The 19,607-nt window shown below is 46.1% G+C and overlaps 1 protein-coding gene across 1 annotated transcript; it reads left to right on the top strand.

Moving 5' to 3' along the window:
• Nucleotides 1–132: 132 nt before the first annotated feature.
• LOC129694706 (NACHT, LRR and PYD domains-containing protein 3-like) lies at nt 133–15,587 on the top strand. The gene is made up of 8 exons (XM_055631446.1): nt 133–325; nt 1,941–2,112; nt 2,212–2,277; nt 12,245–13,976; nt 14,377–14,463; nt 14,847–15,017; nt 15,173–15,340; nt 15,500–15,587. The coding sequence occupies exons 1-8, from the start codon at nt 254–256 to the stop codon at nt 15,585–15,587; spliced, it is 2,556 nt and encodes an 851-aa protein (XP_055487421.1). The 5' UTR covers nt 133–253.
• The last annotated feature ends 4,020 nt before the right edge of the window (nt 15,588–19,607 follow it).

Raw genomic sequence — 19,607 nt, 5'->3', positions numbered from 1 at the left:
GAGAGAGAGAGAGAGAGAGAGAGAGAGAGAAAGGGGAGAGGAGAGAGAGAGAGGGGAGGAGTCTGGCATAGAGATAGAGAGAAAGTGTATATAGAGAGAGATTATAGAGATATTAGATCAATGAATATATCTTCAGATTTCTCCGTTTCCCTTCACAGATCCGAGCTCAGTGATTACTGAGCGCTTGGAAGATTGGGACGATTTCAAGCTATTGCAGTTGACGGAATTCTACCGCGACCGACTGGAACAGGCGATGGAAAGAGGGGTGCACGGGGTCAGCTCGGCGTTAACATTTCACAATCAATTCAGTGGACGAGAACATCTGGTGAGTGAGGGAGGAAAGGAGCGAGTTTGCGTTATTGACACATCGCAGCACTGACCGGAGATCAGAACGCAAACACGTCGAGTGCAAAATAAAACACGCTCACAAGTATACAAGTTAAAGGAGAATTTGGCCTTTCGGCCCATAGAGTCTACCCCGCCTTTCAATCGTGACTGATTTCTGCCTCCTAAACCCAATTGGCCTGCTTTCTCCCCATAACCCTCGACACCCGTTCTAATCAAGAATGTATCTATCTTTGACAGAGAAATATCCACCGGGCCTCCACTGTGGTAATGTGTTCCACAGATTAACTATTCTCTGACTAAATAAGGTCCACCACACTTCCATTATAAAAGGGCGCACTTTAATTCTGAGGCTATGACCTCTGGTTCAAGACTCTCCCACATTACCACGTCCACTCTATCGATGCATTTCCTTAATCTGTAAGTTTAATTGAGGCCCCGCCTCAACCTTCTAAACTCCAGCGAGTCGAGGCCCAGTGCTATCAAACGCTCATCATATTTTAACCCACTCATTCCTGGAATAATTCTTGTAAACATACTCTGGGCCTCTACAGAGCTAACTCATTCTTTCGCAGATACTCCAAGTGCGTCAGGACCAGCGCCTAATAAAACCTGGGCAATCCATCTCTGTTTTGTTGTGTATTCCTTTCCTCTGGATATAAATGTTAGCATTGGGTTTGTCTTCTTTACTACCGATTCGACTTGCAAATTAACTTCATGGGGGCAATGCGCCAGCACACCAAAGTGCTTTTGCACATCCTATTTTTTGATTTTCTTTCAATTTAGAAACAAACCTATGCCTTTATTCTTATTAACAAAATGCGTGACACCGCGCATTGCTATACTGATTATAATCTGCATATGATCTGCTCCCTGTACTAGCCTATCCAAGTACTTCTACAGAGTCGTTGCTTCCTCTACGTCTATCTTAGCATCATAGAAACATAGAAAATAGGTGCAGTAGGCAATTACCCTTCGAGCCTGCACCGCCATTCTATATGACCATGGCTGATCATCCAACTCATCCTGTACCTGCCTTCTCTCCATACCCCCTGATACATTTAGCTAAAAGGGCCACATTTAAATATAGCCAATAAACTGGCTTCAACTGCCTTCTGTGGTAGAGAATTCCAGAGATTAACCACACTCTGAGTGGAAAATGTTTTTTCTCATCTCGGTCCTAAAACATTTCCCCCGTATCCTTAAACTGTGACCCCTTGTTCTGGACTTCCCCGACATCGGGAACAATCTTCCTGCATCTAGCCTGTCCAAAGCCTAAGAATGTTGTAAGTTTCTATAAGATCCACCCTCAATCTCCTAAATTCTAGCAAGTACAAGCCAAGTCTATCCAGTCTTTCTTCATATGAAAGTCCTGGCATCCCAGGAATCAGTCTGCTGAACCTTCTCTGCACTCCCTCTATGGCAAGAATGTCTTTCCTCAGATTAGGAGTCCGAAACTGTTCCGAATACTCTATGTGTACATCAACACTTCCGCAGCTTTCCGGAGAATCCTCACTCCCAGAATTATCCTCCTGATTTCAATCTTCACCTCTGATCAATACTTTTCCTCTTCATTATATTCATTAAATTCACAGAGAGTCACTGATCTTGTTGATCGGGGAGAACAGGCCGAAAGTTCCAATCTTCTCCTGAATCTGGTGATGGAGAGAGGACCCCAGGCGCAGAGAGTGATGTGGGAATCCTTTCTGAAAATGCGGAATGCTGTCCCAAAGTTGGATAAATTACTGAAAGAAATACAGGTACAAGGTGAGATCTTTTCAGAGATGTGCTATTTTAAAAATTCAAACATTGCATACTCTACATTCGTACAGGGTTGATTTTTATCAAACGTGTATATTCAAACAGGTACTGTTCCTTATGATCGAGTGAAATTCCCGCAAGATTTAACCACTGTACCCGGTTTACTAAAAGGTAAGGGATGACACTATGTTGCAGTATAATGTGGATACATGTGACGTTATCCACTTTGGTGGCAAAAACAGGAAAGTAGACTATTATAGAATGGTGGTCGATTAGGAAAGGGGAGAAGCAACGAGACATGTGTGGCATGGTACACCATTCAATGAACGTAGGCGTGCAGGTGCAGCAGGCAGTGAAGAAAGCGAATGGTATGTTAACATTCATAGCAAAAGGATTTGAGTATAGGAGCAGGGAGGTTCTACTGCAGTTGTACATGGTCTTGGTGAGACCTCACCTGGAGTATTGCGTACAGTTTTGGTCTCCTAATCTGAGAAAGGACATTCTTGCCATAGAGGGAGTACAGAGAAGGTTCACCAGACTGATTCCTGCGATGTCAGGACTTTCATATGAAGAAAGGCTGGATAGACTCGGCTTGTACTCGCTAGAATTTAGAAGAGTGAGGGGTGATATTATAGAAACTTACCAAATTATTAACCGGTTGGACAGGCTAGGTGCAGGAAGATTGTTCCCGATGTTGGGGAAGTCCAGAACAAGGAGTCACAGTTTAAGGATAATGGGGAAATCTTTTAGGACCGAGAAGAGAAAAACATTTTTCACACAGTTACTGGTGAATCTCTGGAATTCTCTGCCACAGAACATAGTTGAGCCCAGTTAATTGGCTATACTTATGACGGTGTTACATGTGGTCCTTGTTGGTAAAGGTATCAGGGGGTATGGAGAGAGGCAGGTACAATATACTGAGTTGGATGATCAGCCATGATCATATTAACCATATAAACCATATACCAATTACAGCACGGCAACAGGCCATCTCGACCCTTCTAGTCCGTGCCGAACACATATGCTCGCTTAGTCCCATATACCTGCGCTCAGACCATAACCTTCCATTCCCTTCCCGTCCATATAACCATCCAATTTATTTTTAAATGATAAAAACGAACCTGCCTCCACCACTTCCACTGAAAGCTCATTACACACAGCCACCACTCTCTGAGTAAAGAGGTTCTCCCTCATGTTACCCCTAAACTTCAGTCCCTTAATTCTCAAGTCATGTCCCCTTGTTTGAATCTTCCCTACTCTCAATGGGAAAAGCTTTTCCACGTCAACTCTGTCTATCCCTCTCATCATTTTAAAAACCTCTATCGTTCCCCCTTAACCTTCTGCGCTCCAAAGAATAAATCCCTAACTTGTTCAATCTTTCTCTGTAACTTAGTTGCTGAAACCCAGGCAACATTCTAGTAAATCTCCTCTGTACTCTCTCTATTTTGTTGACATCCTTCCTATAATTAGGCGACCAAAATTGTACACAATACTCCAGAATTGGCCTCACCAAAACCTTGTACAATTTTAACATCACATCCCAACTTCTATACTCAATGCTCTGATTTATAAAGGCCAGCACGCCAAAATCTTTCTTTACCACCCTATCTACATGAGATTCCACTTTCAGGGAACTGTGCACAGCTATTCCCAGATCCCTCTGTTCACCTACATTCTTCAATTCCCTACCATTTACCATGTACGTCCTATTTTGATTTGTCCTGCCAAGATGTAGCACCTCACACTTATCAGCATTAAACTCCATCTACCATCTTTCAGCCCACTCTTCCAACTGGCATAAATCTCTCTGTAGACTTTGAAACTCTACTTTATTACCCGCAACCCCACCTATCTTAGTATCATCTGCATACTTACTAATCCAATTTACCACACCATCATCCAGATCATTGATGTACATGACAAACAACAGTGGACCCAACACAGATCCCCGTGGCACCCCACTCGTCACTGGCCTCCAACCTGACAAACAACAATCCACCATTACTCTCTGGCATCTCCCATTCAGCTACTGTTGAATCCATCTTGCTACTGCACCATAATACCCATCCATTGAACCTTCTTAACCAACCTTCCATGAGGAACATTGTCAAAGGCCTTACTGAAGTCCATATACACAACATCCACTGCTTTACCCTCATCAATTTCCCGAATAACATCTTCAAAAAATATTGAATGGCGGTGCAGTTTCGAAGGGCCGAATGGCCTACTCGAGCACCAATTTCTATGTTTTCTATGAGACTGTTGTGTCCAGCAACAGATGATCCTTATAAAGCGCCTGTCACTGAATCTGCTGCCATAGAGTTACAGATAGAGAACAGTCACACTGAGTGGAAATAGACCCTTTGGCCCAACTTCCCGACGCCGCCCAACATGTCTCATCTACACTAGCTCCCCCCTACCTGCATATGGCTAATATCCCTCTAAATATTTATTAAACGTTGCGGTACTACCAGTCTCAACTATCTCCTTGGCAGCTTGTACCATATACCTAACAGCCTTTACGTAATACAGTTACCTCTCAGATTATAATTCATTCTTTAGCCCCTTCACTTAAAACCTATGACATCTGGTTCTCGATTCGCCTACTCTGGGCAAGAGACACTGTGCGCCCACCAGATCTATCCCTCTTAAGATTATATACACATCTATACACATCTATACAGCCATCGCTCATCCTTCTACGCTAAAATGAATAGATTCATATCGTGCTTAATCTCTCCCCATGGCTCAGGCACTCGGGTCCCTACAACACCCTCGAAAATATTATCTGCACCGTTTTCAGCTTGACAACATCATTCACAAAACATTTGAAACTGAAAACTGAAAGCAATGTTCTAAATGTGGCCTCAACTACGTCTTATGCAAGTGCAAGATGACCTCCCAACTTCTATACTCAATGCTCTGACTGATGAAGGCCAATGAGCCAAAAGCCTTGTTAACCATCCTATTTACGTGATGCCCGATTTAACGGACCATGTACCTCTTCTCCTCGGTCCCTAGGCTCTCCAACACTCACAAGACCCATCATTTCACTGTGTAGGTTCTGCCCATGTTAGCTCCCCTATAATGCAACAGTTGACATTTCTCTTAAATTCCATCAACCATTCTTCTGCAAACGCTGTTCCCTGTGTCCAGTATACATAGAAACATATAAACATAGAAAATAGGTGGAGGAGTAGGCCATTCGGCCATTCGAGCCTGCACCGCCATTCAATATGATCATGGCTGACCATCCAACTCAGTATCCCATCCCGTCCCTCTATCCATACCCCCTGATACCTTTAGCCACAGAGGCCATATCTAACTCCCTCTTAAATATAGCCAATGAACTGGCCTCAACTGCCTTCTGTGGCAGAGAATTCCACAGATTCACCACTCTCTGTGTAAAAAATGATTTTCTCATCTCCGGCCTAAAATACTACCTTCGTATCCTTAAAATGTGACCCCTAGTTCTGGACTTCCCCAACATCGGGAATAATCTTTCTGCATCTACCCTGTCCAACCCCTTAAGAATGTTGTACGTTTCTATAAGATCCCCCTCAATCTTCTGAATTCTAGCGCGTACAAGCCGAGTCTATCCAGTCTTTCTTCATATGAAAGGCCTGCCATCCCAGAAATCAGTCTGGAGACACTTACCTGTACTCCCTCTTTGGCAAGGATGTATTTTCTCAGATGAGGAGACCAAAACTGTTCGCAATACTCCAGGTGTGGTCTCAACAAGACCCTGTACAACTGCAGTAGAACCTGCTCAATAAGACCATGGCTATACACTCCTGATCACATTTTTTTAGCTTGCTCCTCAATTGCCGCAACTCCTCCAGGGACTGATTTGTTCCCAGCTCATTTTACCAGGCATTCATGATATCCTTCTGATTTAGTTCGGAATTCTGATTTTTATTTATTTTTTCCGTCCAATCAGTCACTGTCGTTAAAGCTGTCCTGGCCATTCACATAATGCACTCCGTACTGGTCACTTGGCGGACAAATAACCGTTGTGTCTCAGGCCGCTGCGTCCAGGCTAGATACAGGAAGATTGTTCCCGATGTTGGGGATGTCCAGAACAAGGGGTCAGAGTTTAAGGATGAGGGGGAGGTCTTTTAGGACCAAGATGAGAAAAACATTTTTCTCACAGAGAGTGGTGAATCTGTGGAGATCTCTGCCACAGAAGGTACTTGAGGCCAGTTAATTTGCTATTTTTAAGACGGAGTTAGATGTGGCCCTTGTGGCTAAATGGATCAGGGGGTATGGAGAGAAGGCAGGTACATGATACTGCGTTGGGTGATCAGCCATGGTCATATTGAATGGCGGTGCAGGCTCGAAGGGCCGAATGGCCTAATCCTGCACTTATTTTCTATGTTTCTATGTCCAATCACCGACCAGCTTCTTTTAAAATTCCCGTCCAATCGACGTCCGGTCTCCTCCCGTCCAATCAGCATTGTGTCCAAGGGCGTTGGGTCCAATCACATAATGCGCCGATCATAGGGCGGCCAATCAGACGTAATTTCAGAGGGTCGTTGCGGCCAATCACCGACCAGCTGAAACAAGAAGATGGCTGCAAAAGCTAAGAGAAAGGACCGTGAAAGCAGCTCAACAGGCAAGAAAGAAGCAACGGGAAGCCATGTTGCTGAAGTTTAGAAAACGTAATTGTCAGGAAAAGAGGAAGACACACTGGAGTTTAGGTAATGTTACTTATGTCATAGGTTTATCATTCACTATTTCTGTGCTATGTACACACAGTGCTAGGCAAAGAGACAATTCAGGTTAAAAAAAGTAAATACTTTTTTTAACTGTATGACGTCATTTATATCATGAAATATTTATATTTTGGTGGCTATTTTACTGGTTATATGTTAGAAAAGTTGTAAGCTTCTGTTTTGTAAAGTACCAGCAGAAACCTGGGAATCACATTCAATTTATTGAAAATGCAGGAGCCTCAGGGGGCTCAGGGTTGCTCCATGAACGTCCTCTGGGACACTGCCTTTGGACCCTGCCGTGGGCCTAGCCAGCCTCCTGGATCCTCGGCCAATACCTACTACTTTTTTTATGGTGGTAAATATCATGCCTCTTTTACATGCCCCATGCATCCATCAGAGCCTCATAGACCTAGTCATCTAATCTTCCCTGCCTTGCTCTTCACTCTAACAGAAACATCTGTGTCAATGGCCCATGTCAGTGCATCTTTTAAAATTACCCCACTTTCCTGACCTCCCTTTCCCTTCAAAATCAACTACAGGGGATTGCTCAAACATGCGTTAGTACTGTGATGTAAAATATTAATCAAAGGATTTAGTGAAGAGACTGGTTTCAGCAGACATCATTGGAAAGAAGCAGAGCAGTTGAGCAGAGGGGTCATATTGCTTGGAGACCTGTTCCTGCGATCCTTCCACAGGTAAAGTGGTTGAGGGCAGGGACTGAATGGAGGAAGGAGATATTGAGCAATAACTTTACTCAGAAATACAAAAAAGCCATCGCGTAACTGCGCCACGCACATTCGCAAGTGATAGGAGCATAATTCTGCCATTCAGCCAACAAGTCTACACAGTCATTGAATCATGGCTGATCAATCAATCAATCAATCAATCAACCTTTATTGTCATCTTGCAAGCAACAAGTACAGTGCAAAATGAAAAGACGTTTCCCAGTGAATAGCGGAGCCTCGCACATGAAATTTAAAACACTTCTCACATAATAACACTAAAAAAAAACCAATCCAGTCCCTGATGGAACAGAATAAATAGTTAAAATCAGGTAAAAAACACAATGTTAAAATACAGTAAACCAATCATAAAAAAATGTCCGGGGCCGCTGATTTGAGTGGCCAGTGCCAGTTATTAAAGTGTCCGTGCCAGCCGCAGTCAAGTCAAGTGACTGTGAGTGCAGAGTGACTGTTTAGCAGCCTCACAGCCTGTGGTAGGAAGCTGTTTAGCAGCCTCGTAGTCCGGGCTTTGATGCTTCGATATCTCTTGCCTGATGGCAAGAGATCCAGGTGTGTGTGGAGGGGGTGCAGTTTGTCCTTGGCAATTCTCTGTGCTTTCTTCAGACAGCGGCTCTGGAACAGTTCTTGTACCGAGGGTAGGGAGACGCCAATAATCCTCTCTGCTCCCCTCACTACCCTCTGCAGAGCCTTCCTGTCCGAGCAGTTGCAGGTGCAGTACCACGTATTGATGCAGTACGTGAGTACAGACTCCACCGTGCCCGGGGATCTATCTTACCCCCTTATATACATCCACTTTCATTCTCCTTACAACACCTTACACCCATTATAATTAATAATCTATCTATCTCTGCCTTAAAACATCCATCCATGGCCTCCACATCCTCATGTGGCGATGAATTCCACATATCCATATCATTTCAAAAGGATCGTCCTTCAAAGGACTCAAGCCCTATACTCTCCCACTTGTGGAAACATATTCTCCACATTCACTCTATCTGGGCCATTCATTGTTCGGTATGTAACCCGCTCACCCTGTTTGAGGAATTGAGGCGCAGTACCGTCAAACGCTAGAGCCAGGATGCTTAGGCACTAAAAAAACTCAGAAATAGGCAGGCAAAAATGCATAATAAAATTGCAAAAAAAAAGGCATGGCAAAGGCACTTATTGACAATAAAAGGCACAGCAAGGCATGTATTTCCACCCCCAAAATATGGTCAAAATGATAATATAAAGGTAGTCTACATTAAATGACCGAAGTTGCCTGGTTGCACCTATTTACAAGCATTTTTTTCAAATTATCTGGTGTTAAATTATGCCGCCTCTCAGACAGAATATGCTTCAGTTGTGAAAAACGTTTTTCTACCTCAGCTGAGGTCACTGATGCATACCCAAAACAAGCTACAGACTCTATATTCATGTCGATATCTTGTGCATTACAACTACCTTTGAGAACTTTAGCTATGTTTGTATTTCTTCAAGATCTATGTTAGCTAAAATCACTCTCTCACATTTCCCGTGTATATCTTTACCTACATCGTCAGGGAATATACGGATATCGTCAGTTACTTTGTTGAAAACCTGCAAGTTATTTCACTAATGTTTTGCCATATTTCTCAAGGGAAGTGATAGCTTGTGGGGTGTTTGCAAAATTGGTAGCAATAAACACAAGATCGCGGTGGAGGAACTTTATCTGCATGATTTCACTGACGATCTTGACTGCAGCAGATTCTTCTTCAAAACAGTTGACAAATTATTTCATGTTTTCAAAATGTGCAGCATAGTGGAGTACAGCAGAGAGCAATGTTCTCCACCTAGTCAAAACGGGCTGAGTTAGCGGAATCTCGGGTGCTATTTCCTTGAACATGCTTTGAGGGGGATTTTCTTGACATTGGAAACGAGGCGATCGACATTTGGGAACAAACTATGTATGTGCTTGACATTCTATGACGTCCTTGAGCTAAGCATGTCAAATGCAACATTTTGGGGGAATAAAACTTTAAGAGAACGAGAAGTGTTTTTTTCATGTTCGGAGCTGCATCAGTCACAAACAGAAGAACATTCTCGTGTGTTATATCTTCTGGCCAAAGATCAGCAAGTGAAGATGTAAACAACTGAGCAATAGTTGAGCTGTTTGACTTCTCCAAAACTTCCAATGGCAACAAATACTCCTTTGATGGTTGACCTGTCTTCAGTTTACCGGTGAGCACATTGGCAACATATCTCCTCACAACATCGGTTGTTTCGTCTATTGAGATCCATATTATGTTGCATTCAACTTCAACTCTAATTTTCTGCACAACAATGTTGAAGTTGATGTCAACATAATTTTCCCGTAATTAGGACTCGCGTTGTTTATATGTTCCTCTGTGTGTTTCTCTAAAAAAACTCTGAGAGATGTGTTTTCCAATTTCCAAATGGAATTCCAGCATCAATGAATGCCTTGCACAGGCCACTCGAAAACTCAGATTTGCGACTCGAGCCAGCAGTAAATGTATAGAGGAGACAAGCTTGGGTTTTCGCTTGTGTAGTCAACATCCCAGCGATATCAACTTTGACTTCTCTAATTTTAGATAGCCCTTGGCTTCTCCCTCCTTCCCCTCACCCTTTCCAGCTCTCCTTCTAGACCTACTGCCGCTGCCTCTTACTTTCTTTTTCCCAACTCCCCCCCCCCACATCAGTCTGAAGAACGGACTCGACCAGACACGTCGCCTATCCTTCTCTCCATAGATGCTGCCTCACCTGCTGAGTTGCTCCAGCATTTTATGTCTACCTACGATTTTTCCAGCATCTGCAGTTCTTTCTTCAATGGATCTTTGAGAAGGCTGAACCAGCGGGCAGCGGCATGAACAAATGAATGTCCGACGGTGGAGCCCCCGGTTTCGCCATGGTGGTGGAAATGTTCTTGAAAGTTATAGTACGTTAACACGTTAATAATAACACTAATATTAATGTGCTAGCGTAGAAAATGTCATTGAAATTGACGGCGGCAGCGACCCGACTTCGGAGGTTAGGCCGTGGGCCCAGTAGACGACATCGTCGGCAGCTCGCAGGTCACAGGTTGGAGACCTGTTTTTCTGTAGCTCCCGCGGCAACAGCTTCTTCCGCTGGAGAGCAGCAGCTTCGACCACCCCGGGCCGCGGAGTTTGAACCGGCTCGTTCGCGAAGCACGGTTGAGCCGCGGGACTAAAGCACCATCACTCGGTGGGGGTCGCAACTTCGGAGGCCTGGATCGCCTCAGCGCAGCGGGAAAACAAGGAGGGAAGAGGCAGAGACTTAAGATTGTTGCCTTCCATCAGAGTGAGGAGGTGTCTGGTGAACTCACTGTGGTTAATGTTAAATTTGTGTTTATTGTGTGTGTTGTTACTTTATGACTGCGAGGAAACAACATTTCGTTCAGACCGATAGGTCTGAATGACAATAACGTTTCCAAGATCCAATAAATCACGGTACAACTAGAGAAAATAGCACGACCTTTGAGCAAAACGGCAAAAAAAGGCTGATTTAGGCACTCGATCGTGAAAAAGGCATTATCCTGGTGAAATCACCAAAAATGCATGAAAAGGCACATGGCATTAATGGCAAAATCCTGGCTCTACTCACCACATGTCAATCAATTTATTCCGGGGGTGATTCTTGTAAATCTCTTTTAGGCCCTCAACTGCGCCAGCGCATCCTTCCTGACATTTAGGGGCCAACATTTTTCACAATACTCCAAATGCAGTCCAATCAGCGCCTTATAAATCACAAGGAAACCTAATGTTAAATTCTCGTTTTAGTTCCCCCAGTCCCTACAGAGCTGTATTCCACGGGTTACGTGTCTACAGAATGGTTGGTCATTAAATAGCAAGAACAGGTTACTTCAGTCGATTTGCATGTACACATAATAATACCCTAAAGTCAGCTCTTCATTCATCAAACAGCAAATGATCTCGGCAGGTCTGTCCACGGACTCACAAGTTTGGAAGGGCTCATTATGACTGAATATGCTGGAAAACACAACTACCCAGTAACAAGTGTAGAGCAGGGTATATAATGCAGATAAGTTGGGACAAGGAAAGTGTGACACAGATTGAAAAACTCAGTCTTGCGGCGGGACTCGTATTACCTGATATTTAACCGAATACTTGACATAAAATAACAACGAATGCTTGCCAGGACTCTGCTTCAACGTCTCCTGTTTCTAAATAATAAGTCTGGAGATTGCATATTCTTCATTGGACAAGGCGTATATTGAGCAGGAAGTGTATTAACAGTTCCCCATCTATTTCACTTTTACTTTTCCTGTCCAATTTCATTTTTGGACATTTTTCACCCGAACATAGATTTCCTACATATGTACTATTCAGTCTGAAGAATGTTCCTGACAGGAAATATCATTTATATACGTAGTTTAGAAATGCTGGTGCACGTCTCCCTTTGACTCTCCACTCTCACCTCCCAGTGACAATCCTCTTCCACTACTACTGCCTCAACTTCCTCTCCCGTATATTACTCTTCCACTTCTTCCCCTGCCTTCCTTTATCCTCCCCTGTAACCATATTACACTTATTCACACCTCTTTCTTCCCCATCAGCAGATTGATTTAATTGAAGGGCAATGAACATATTATTGTAATCTTGAATGCCGAGTTTTGTGTTGAGACATCTAACATTGTGCAAATGTCCGTCTGTTCCGTGCTAGATGTTCAACAGAAACACAACGAGTCTCTGCGAGCACAGACTGAAAAGCTGAGAGTGAACACCATCCTGATGAAGGGGAAGGTTAAGGTTTTCCAGCTGGTTGATCGATACGCTGAGCTCACAATCATCTCCACTGTTCGTGATCGGACACTGGTGGAACATGAGTTGCTGGCAAGAGGCCGGGACCATGAAGAGTGGAGAGATCAATGTCTCCAGAGAGAACTGGAAAAAATCAAGCCTGATCAATTGTTCCACAGCAGTTTTTCCCGGAGTAAATCCGGATCTGGGAGTTCAGCATCAGTGGCCGGAGTCGCGGGGATTGGAAAAACAACAATGGTGCAAAAGATAGTTCATGACTGGGCCACGGGTAAAATATACCAAAACTTCCAGTTTGTCTTCAGTTTCAAATTCCGGGATTTAAACACGCTTAATGGTTCAATAAACCTGTCCAACCTGATAGTACTTTTCTACCCTTACTTGAGGAACGCACTGGATTATATCTGGAAGAACCCAGAGAGATTGTTGTTTATATTCGATGGTTTAGATGAATTTAAGTGCAAGATAGATTTCGCTGACAATTGCACAGAACTGCAGCACAAGTGCCCAGATCCCGATGTCCGTTGCAAGGTGTCTGACATTGTATACAGTTTAATACAGCACAAGCTGCTCCCAGGGTGTTCAGTGCTAGTGACAACCCGCCCCACTGCGTTACATTTATTGAAAAAAGCAGATATTAGTGTCTGGGCAGAAATCCTAGGATTTGTTGGTGAGGAACGGAAGGAATATTTCAACAGGTATTTTGAAGATCAGACGGTGGCAGCAACTGTTTTCAAACATGTGAAGGAGAACGAGATCCTGTACACCATGAGCTACAACCCCTCCTACTGCTGGATCCTCGGCCTGACACTGGGCCCCTTCTTCACACAAACACACCGGGACCCACACCGAGTTCCCAAGACCATCACACAACTATATTGCTATTTTATTTACAACATCCTGAAAAACCACGGCCGTGAGATTGAGAGCCTCCGTGAGGTGCTATTGAGGGTTGGTCAGATGGCCTTCCATGGAGTGTCCGAGAAAAACATTGTGTTCACAGATGGAGATTTGATCAAATACAATCTGCAGCCTTCCCAGTTCCTGTCCGGGTTCCTGATGGAACTTTTGGAGAGAGAGGATTCAGCCCGGAGCGTGGTGTACACCTTCCCGCACCTCACCATCCAAGAGTTTGTAGCCGCACTCGCACAATTCCTGACTGTAGATCCCAGGAATATCGTGAAACTCCTGTCTGAAGCCCACAGCACGACAGACGGGCGATTTGAAGTATTTCTCCGTTTTTTCGCTGGTCTCTCCTCCCCACGGTCAGCTCGGGTCCTGGAGGAGTTTCTGGGTCAATTTCCTAATGAAACAACCTGCCGAGTGATTGACTGGGTGAAGGAGGAGGTTAAACGCCAGGCTGAAAACACATGGAGTGAAGCTGATAAACGGAGCCTCCTGAACACGATGCACTACCTGTTTGAGTCTCAGAATCCTGCACTGGCTCAGCAGACACTGGGATCTGTAGAAACACTTTCATTCCGTGGACTGGGACTGACCCCGATTGACTGTGCGGTCCTGTCTCATGTCATCAGGCACTGTGATACAATCAAACACCTCGATCTGAAGGACTGCCGCATTCAGTGTGAAGGTCTCCAGCGGCTGGGACCAGCTCTGCACAAGTGTCAGGACTTGAGGTAACTGTCCGTTTGACGCTAACACTGAACTGTAAAACTGTTCCACTATTTTGTTCTTCCGTCCAGCTATGGGGCCGAGCGGCCGTCACTGTGCACCCCTCCTATTTTACCTTTCTGTGGGCGCTGTTGGTCGATCCCGTCCCACCCTCCCCCGGGTCGCGGTTGGTCGACCCCGTCCCACCCTTCCCCGGGTCACGCGTGTCGCAGCCGTTCTCTGCACAGGGAACATTTCCCAGTCATCAAGGTATGAGATTAAATGGTGAAAGTCACCAAACACCACAACGACAGAAATGTATTCAATAATGTGCTCAGTTGCTTTCCAGAAATATCCGTTTGAGCGAAGTTATCCCAGCCCGGGGTTTGTATCAGTTTGTTTCTTACTCTCTCTATTTGTGTTTAGACTGGGATTCAACGATCTGGGAGATTCCGGAGTGAAACTTGTGTCCGCGGCTCTGAGGAACCCGGACTGTAAAATACAGGAACTTAAGTAAGTCACAGACTGTGATAGATTGTGTTTATAGTCACTGGGTGTCTGACGCTGAACACTAATATCATCAGTTATGCCCCTGTCCCACTTAGGAAACCTGAACGGAAACCTCTGGAGATTTTCGCCCAAACCAAGGTTTCCATGCGGTTCCCGGAGGTTTTTGTCGGTCTCCCTACCTGCTTCCACTGCCTGCAACATCCGGCGACAACATGCAATATCAGAGAACCGCACGGACTCATTGGGTGTAGCGCAACGTCTCCAGAGGCTTCCATTCAGGTTTCCTAAGTGTGACAGGGACATAACTGTGTTACCGATAAACACTGGGGATGTTCACTGTCTCCTGTCTCTATGTGTCCCTCACCCTCACTCTCTCTCATCTCCAGGCTGAACAGTGTCGGTCTCACAGATTCTGGGGCAGATGATCTCGCCTCCGCTCTCAGTACAAATCCCTCACTGACAGAGCTTTGGCTCGGTGCTAACAGTCTGGGAGATTCCGGAGTGAAACTGGTGTCTGCGGCTCTGAGAAACCCGGACTGTAAAATACAGAGACTGTGGTAAGTCCCAGACTGTGAAAGATTGTGTTTACACTCACTGGGTGTCTAACACTGAACATTAATATGATCAGTAATTGTGTGACTGATAAACACTGGAGATTTGTACCGTCTGCTGTCGCTCTGTGTCCCTCATCCTCACTCTCTCTCATCTCCAGGTTGAACAATGTCGGTCTCACAGATTCTGGAGCCGAGTATCTCGCCTGCGCTCTCAGTACAAACCCCTCACTGACGGAGCTGGAACTGACAAACAACACCCTCACAGACCGATCTGTCCCCGCTCTCCGCCGCCTTATACTGACCCTCCCGAGACTGGAGCGGATCAGGTGAGTGTTTGTGTTTATGTTTAATATAACAAAATATCAGGGGATCCGTCCGCGGGCTTCTTTCACCTGTGATGTTGTGCTCAATGTGTTGCTGAAATATGAACCACAGTCCCTGGTATTGGCAACGTTGTTTCATTTTTATTCATGAACTTGTTTCAGGCTGGGAGCGAATAAGATCAGTTCGACTGGGAAGAAGGAACTGAGGTCGCTGCAGGAAGCCAGGCTCGGTCTGAGAGTGGTCATGTGAACATCTGAGGGTGCAAACGTCACCGGCCTGAGGAAAGGAATATCGTTGGCCGAATCCTCGTACTTCCATTTAACAGCTGCCTTCCCTTTTAAACGGCTGCCCTCCCCTTTAAACCCCGACGCTTCCCGGGCCAGGCGGGCGGGTGGTGACGTCAGAGGTGGCCCTGCCTACTGTCATGTGGCCCGGATACAAGGCGCTGCTGCTGGTGCCGGATATCCGGTGCTGCCCCCAGTGGGGGACAGGGAAATTGCAGCTGGACCTGCAGGATTCCCGGTTGTGACGTCATCATCAGCAGTCCCCGCTCCTGCTGCGGATTGATGGTGACACCGGCAGCATTGTTCAAAATGTCCATTCACAGAGCAATGTCTGTTACTGGTTTAGCATGGAGAGGAGGAGAGGGAGATCTCATTGAAACATAGAAACATAGAAACATAGAAATTAGGTGCAGGAGTAGGCCATTCGGCCCTTCGAGCCTGCACCGCCATTCAATCTGATCATGGCTGATCATCCAACTCAGTATCCCGTACCTGCCTTCTCTCCATACCGCCTGATCCCCTTAGCCACAAGGGCCACATCTAACTCCCTCTTAAATATAGCCAATGAACTGGCCTCAACTACCCTCTGTGGCAGAGAGTTCCAGAGATTCACCACTCTCTGTGTGAAAAAAGTTCTTCTCATCTCGGTTTTAAAGGATTCCCCCCCCCCCCCCCCCCCCCCCCCCTTAGCCTTAAGCTGTGACCCCTTGTCCTGGACTTCCCTAACATCGGGAACAATCTTCCTGCATCTAGCCTGTCCAAACCCTTAACATATACGATTGTATAGAGGCTTGAAACATGTTCCCGATGTTGGGGGGAACAGAACCAGGGGCCACAGTTTAAGAATAAGGGGTAAGCCATTCATAACGGAGACGAGGAAACACTTTTTCTCACATAGAATGGTGAGTCTGTGAAATTATCTGCCTCAGAGGGCTGTGAAGGTGGTTATCAGGATGCTTTTCAGAGAGAGTAAGATAGGGCTCTTAAAGATAGCGGAGTCAGGGGATATGGGGAGAAGGCAGGAACGGGGTGCTGATTGGGAATGATCAGCTGTGGTCACATTGAATGGCGGTGCTGGCTCGAAAGGCCAGATGGCCTACTCCTACACCTACTGTCCATTGTCTAATGTCTATCATATAACATATATATATATTGAGAGGGAGAAAGGGAGAAATTGAACAACAGGGAGGGGGATTGAGATATTGTGCCGAGAGAGAGAGAGAAAGATAAAAAGAGAACGGGACAACGAGGGATACAGCTCATCCAGTGCCAATCTGAAAATGGGAATTAGGATTGTTAAACACAATCATAAACGGCGGATTGAGGAGCATTTCCATAACAACTCTGACCCCAGGCGCATGTGGCAAGGAATCAAATCCCTTGCCGATTACCAGAAAGTTAACACCCCTCCCCCAGACAACGCCACCCTCCTTGACGAGCTAAACCACTTATATGCTCGCTTTGACCGGGACAACAAAACCCCAGCCTTAAAGTTGCTCCACCCCCGAATGAACAGCCTCTCAGCCTCTCCACCTCTGCTGTACAAGATGCACTGAGCAAGGTGAATGAGCGCAGAGCTGCCGGCCCCGATGGCATCCCTGGCCGGGTGCTTAGGGCATGTGCTGGACAACTATCCCCATTCCTCGCCGACATTTTCAATCTGTCACTGGCCCAGGGTGTTGTCCCCACTTGCCTCATGTCATCAACCATTGAGCCAGTGCCCAAACAGTCAGCTACAGGGAGTCTCCGCGATTCCCGCCCCGTGGCACTCACCCCTGTCATTGCTAAGTGCTTTGAGCGGCTGATCGTGGCTCACCTCAAAGCCTGCCTCCCCCACCCACACTGGACCTCCATCAGTTTGCCTACCGGACCAACAGGCCTACAGAGGACGCCATATCGGCAGCCCTACACTCTGCCCTGACCCACCTGGACTACAACAACTCCTACATCAGGATGCTGTTCATTGATTTCAGCTCCGCCTTTAACACCGTCATCCCAGCCAGCTTGATCACCAAACTCAGTGGACTTGGCATCTCCACCTCCCTCTGCAACTGGACACTGGACTTCCTCACTAACAGACCACAGTCTGTTAGGGTCAATAACCTCACCTCCTCCACTATAACACTGAACACCAGAGTGCCACAGGGCTGTGTGCTCAGCCCTCTCCTCTACTCCCTCTTCACCCACGACTGCATCCCAAAGTACGGATCCAACGCCATTATTAAGTTTGCTGACGATACCACGGTGGTAGGACTGATCAGCGACAACGATGAGTCAGCCTACAGGGATGAGATACAGCACCTGACAGCCTGGTGTGCCAACAATAACCTCGTCCTCAACTCCAAGAAGACGAAGGAGATTGTTGTTGACCAGGCAGACCAGAGGAGGCAGTCATACCCCCTTCCATATAAACGGGACTGAGGTGGAGCGCGTCTCCAGCTATAAATTCCTCGGAGTACTTATCTCGGAGGATTTATCCTGGTCCCTCAACACCTCCAAGCTGATCAAAAAGGCACAGCAGCGCCTTTACTTCCTGAGGAGGCTCAAGAAAGCCCACCTGTCCCCCCGGATCCTGACCAACCTTTACCGCTGTACCATAGAGAGTATCCTGACCACCTGCTTCACGGTATGGTACAGCAGTTGCACCGTAGCGGACAGGAAGGCACTACAACGGGTGGTGAAAACCGCGCAGCACATCATCGGTGCCCCGCTCCCTGCCATGGATGCCCTCCACCGAAAACGGTGTCTGAGACGGGCTGGGAAGACCATCAAAGACCCCTCACACCCCACCCATGGACTGTTTGCCCTCCTCCCATCAGGAAGGCGGTACAGGAGCCTCAGGTCACGTACTAGTAGGATGAGGAACAGCTTCTACAATAATACAATCACATTGCTGAACTCGGAGTCCCGCCGATAGATTTCTCCGGTCCCTCCGTCCCCATTGTTTAATTATACTGTATTTTTTGATTATTCTGTATCTTATCTCTTTCTATTTTTTTAATTTCTTTATGCACAACTACTACAGACTGACGCAAAACTGCATTTCGTTGTACTCATACTTGTATTTGTGCGAATACATTAAAGTTGAATTGAATTGAATTGAGAGAGAAAGATAGAATGAGAAAGGGACAACGACAGAGTGAAGTGGAGAGAGAGAGTGACCGAGAGAGGTAGAGAAAGGGAGAGAGGTGGAGAGATAGAGAGAGGGGAGAGAAAGAGAAGGGACCGATAGAATAGGGGGGGAGAAAGGTGGAGGGAGAGTGAGAGGGCGAGAAAAAAAGGGTAATGAAAGAGAGGGGGTGAGAAGCGGTTTGAGAGAGAGAGGGGGGATCGAGAGAGAGGAGATACAGAGGTGGTGAGAGATGAGCAGAGGGAGAGGAGAGAGAGGTGGGAGAGAGAGAGGAGGGAGAGAGGATGGTGAGTGCGACAGAGATAAATGGAATAGAGAGGGAGAGAGAGAGGAGAGAGTGATGGGAAGAGAGAGAGAGAGAGAGAGAGAGAGAGAGAGAGAGAGAGAGAGAGAGAGAGAGAGAGAGAGAGTCTGAGGGAGGGAGAGAGAGAGAAGAGAGGGGATGAGAGAGGGTGTGAGAGAGAGAGGGAGAGAGAGGGAGAGAGAGGGGAGAGAGAGAGAGAGCGAGAGGGAAGAGAGTGGAGAGAGAGGGAGAGAGAAAGATAGAGAGGGGAAAGACAGAGAGACAGAGAGATAGAGTGGGGAAACTGATAGACGGGGAGAGGGAGAGGGAGAGAGATAGCGAGAGCAGGGAGAGAGAGAACGAGGGACAGAGAGAGATAGAGAGAACGAGAGAACGAGAGAGATGGAGATTGAACGAGAATGAAACAGACAGAGACAGTGAGAGAAAGAGAGAGAATAAGAGAGAGAGAACGAGAGAGATAGGTAAAGAGATAAATGGAGAGAGATAACGGGAGAGAGATAGAACAACATAGAGGGAGATGGAGATATATATATATATATATATATATATAT

The sequence above is a fragment of the Leucoraja erinacea genome, unplaced genomic scaffold (genome assembly GCF_028641065.1).
Source record: "Leucoraja erinacea ecotype New England unplaced genomic scaffold, Leri_hhj_1 Leri_765S, whole genome shotgun sequence".
In the NCBI taxonomy this organism is placed as follows: domain Eukaryota; kingdom Metazoa; phylum Chordata; class Chondrichthyes; order Rajiformes; family Rajidae; genus Leucoraja; species Leucoraja erinaceus.
The sequence above is the reverse complement of the archived record's forward strand: the minus strand, read 5'-3'. Positions and strand labels throughout refer to the sequence as shown.

Excerpts from the sequence above, each read along its gene's own strand:
- LOC129694706 (XM_055631446.1), top strand. The coding sequence starts at position 254 with ATGGAAAGAGGGGTGCACGGGGTCAGCTCGGCGTTAACATTTCACAAT. Across the intron at positions 2,113-2,211 it reads GAAAGAAATACAGGTACAAG|GTACTGTTCCTTATGATCGA; the intron begins GTGAGATCTTTT and ends ATATTCAAACAG. Across the intron at positions 14,464-14,846 it reads TGTAAAATACAGGAACTTAA|GCTGAACAGTGTCGGTCTCA; the intron begins GTAAGTCACAGA and ends TCTCATCTCCAG.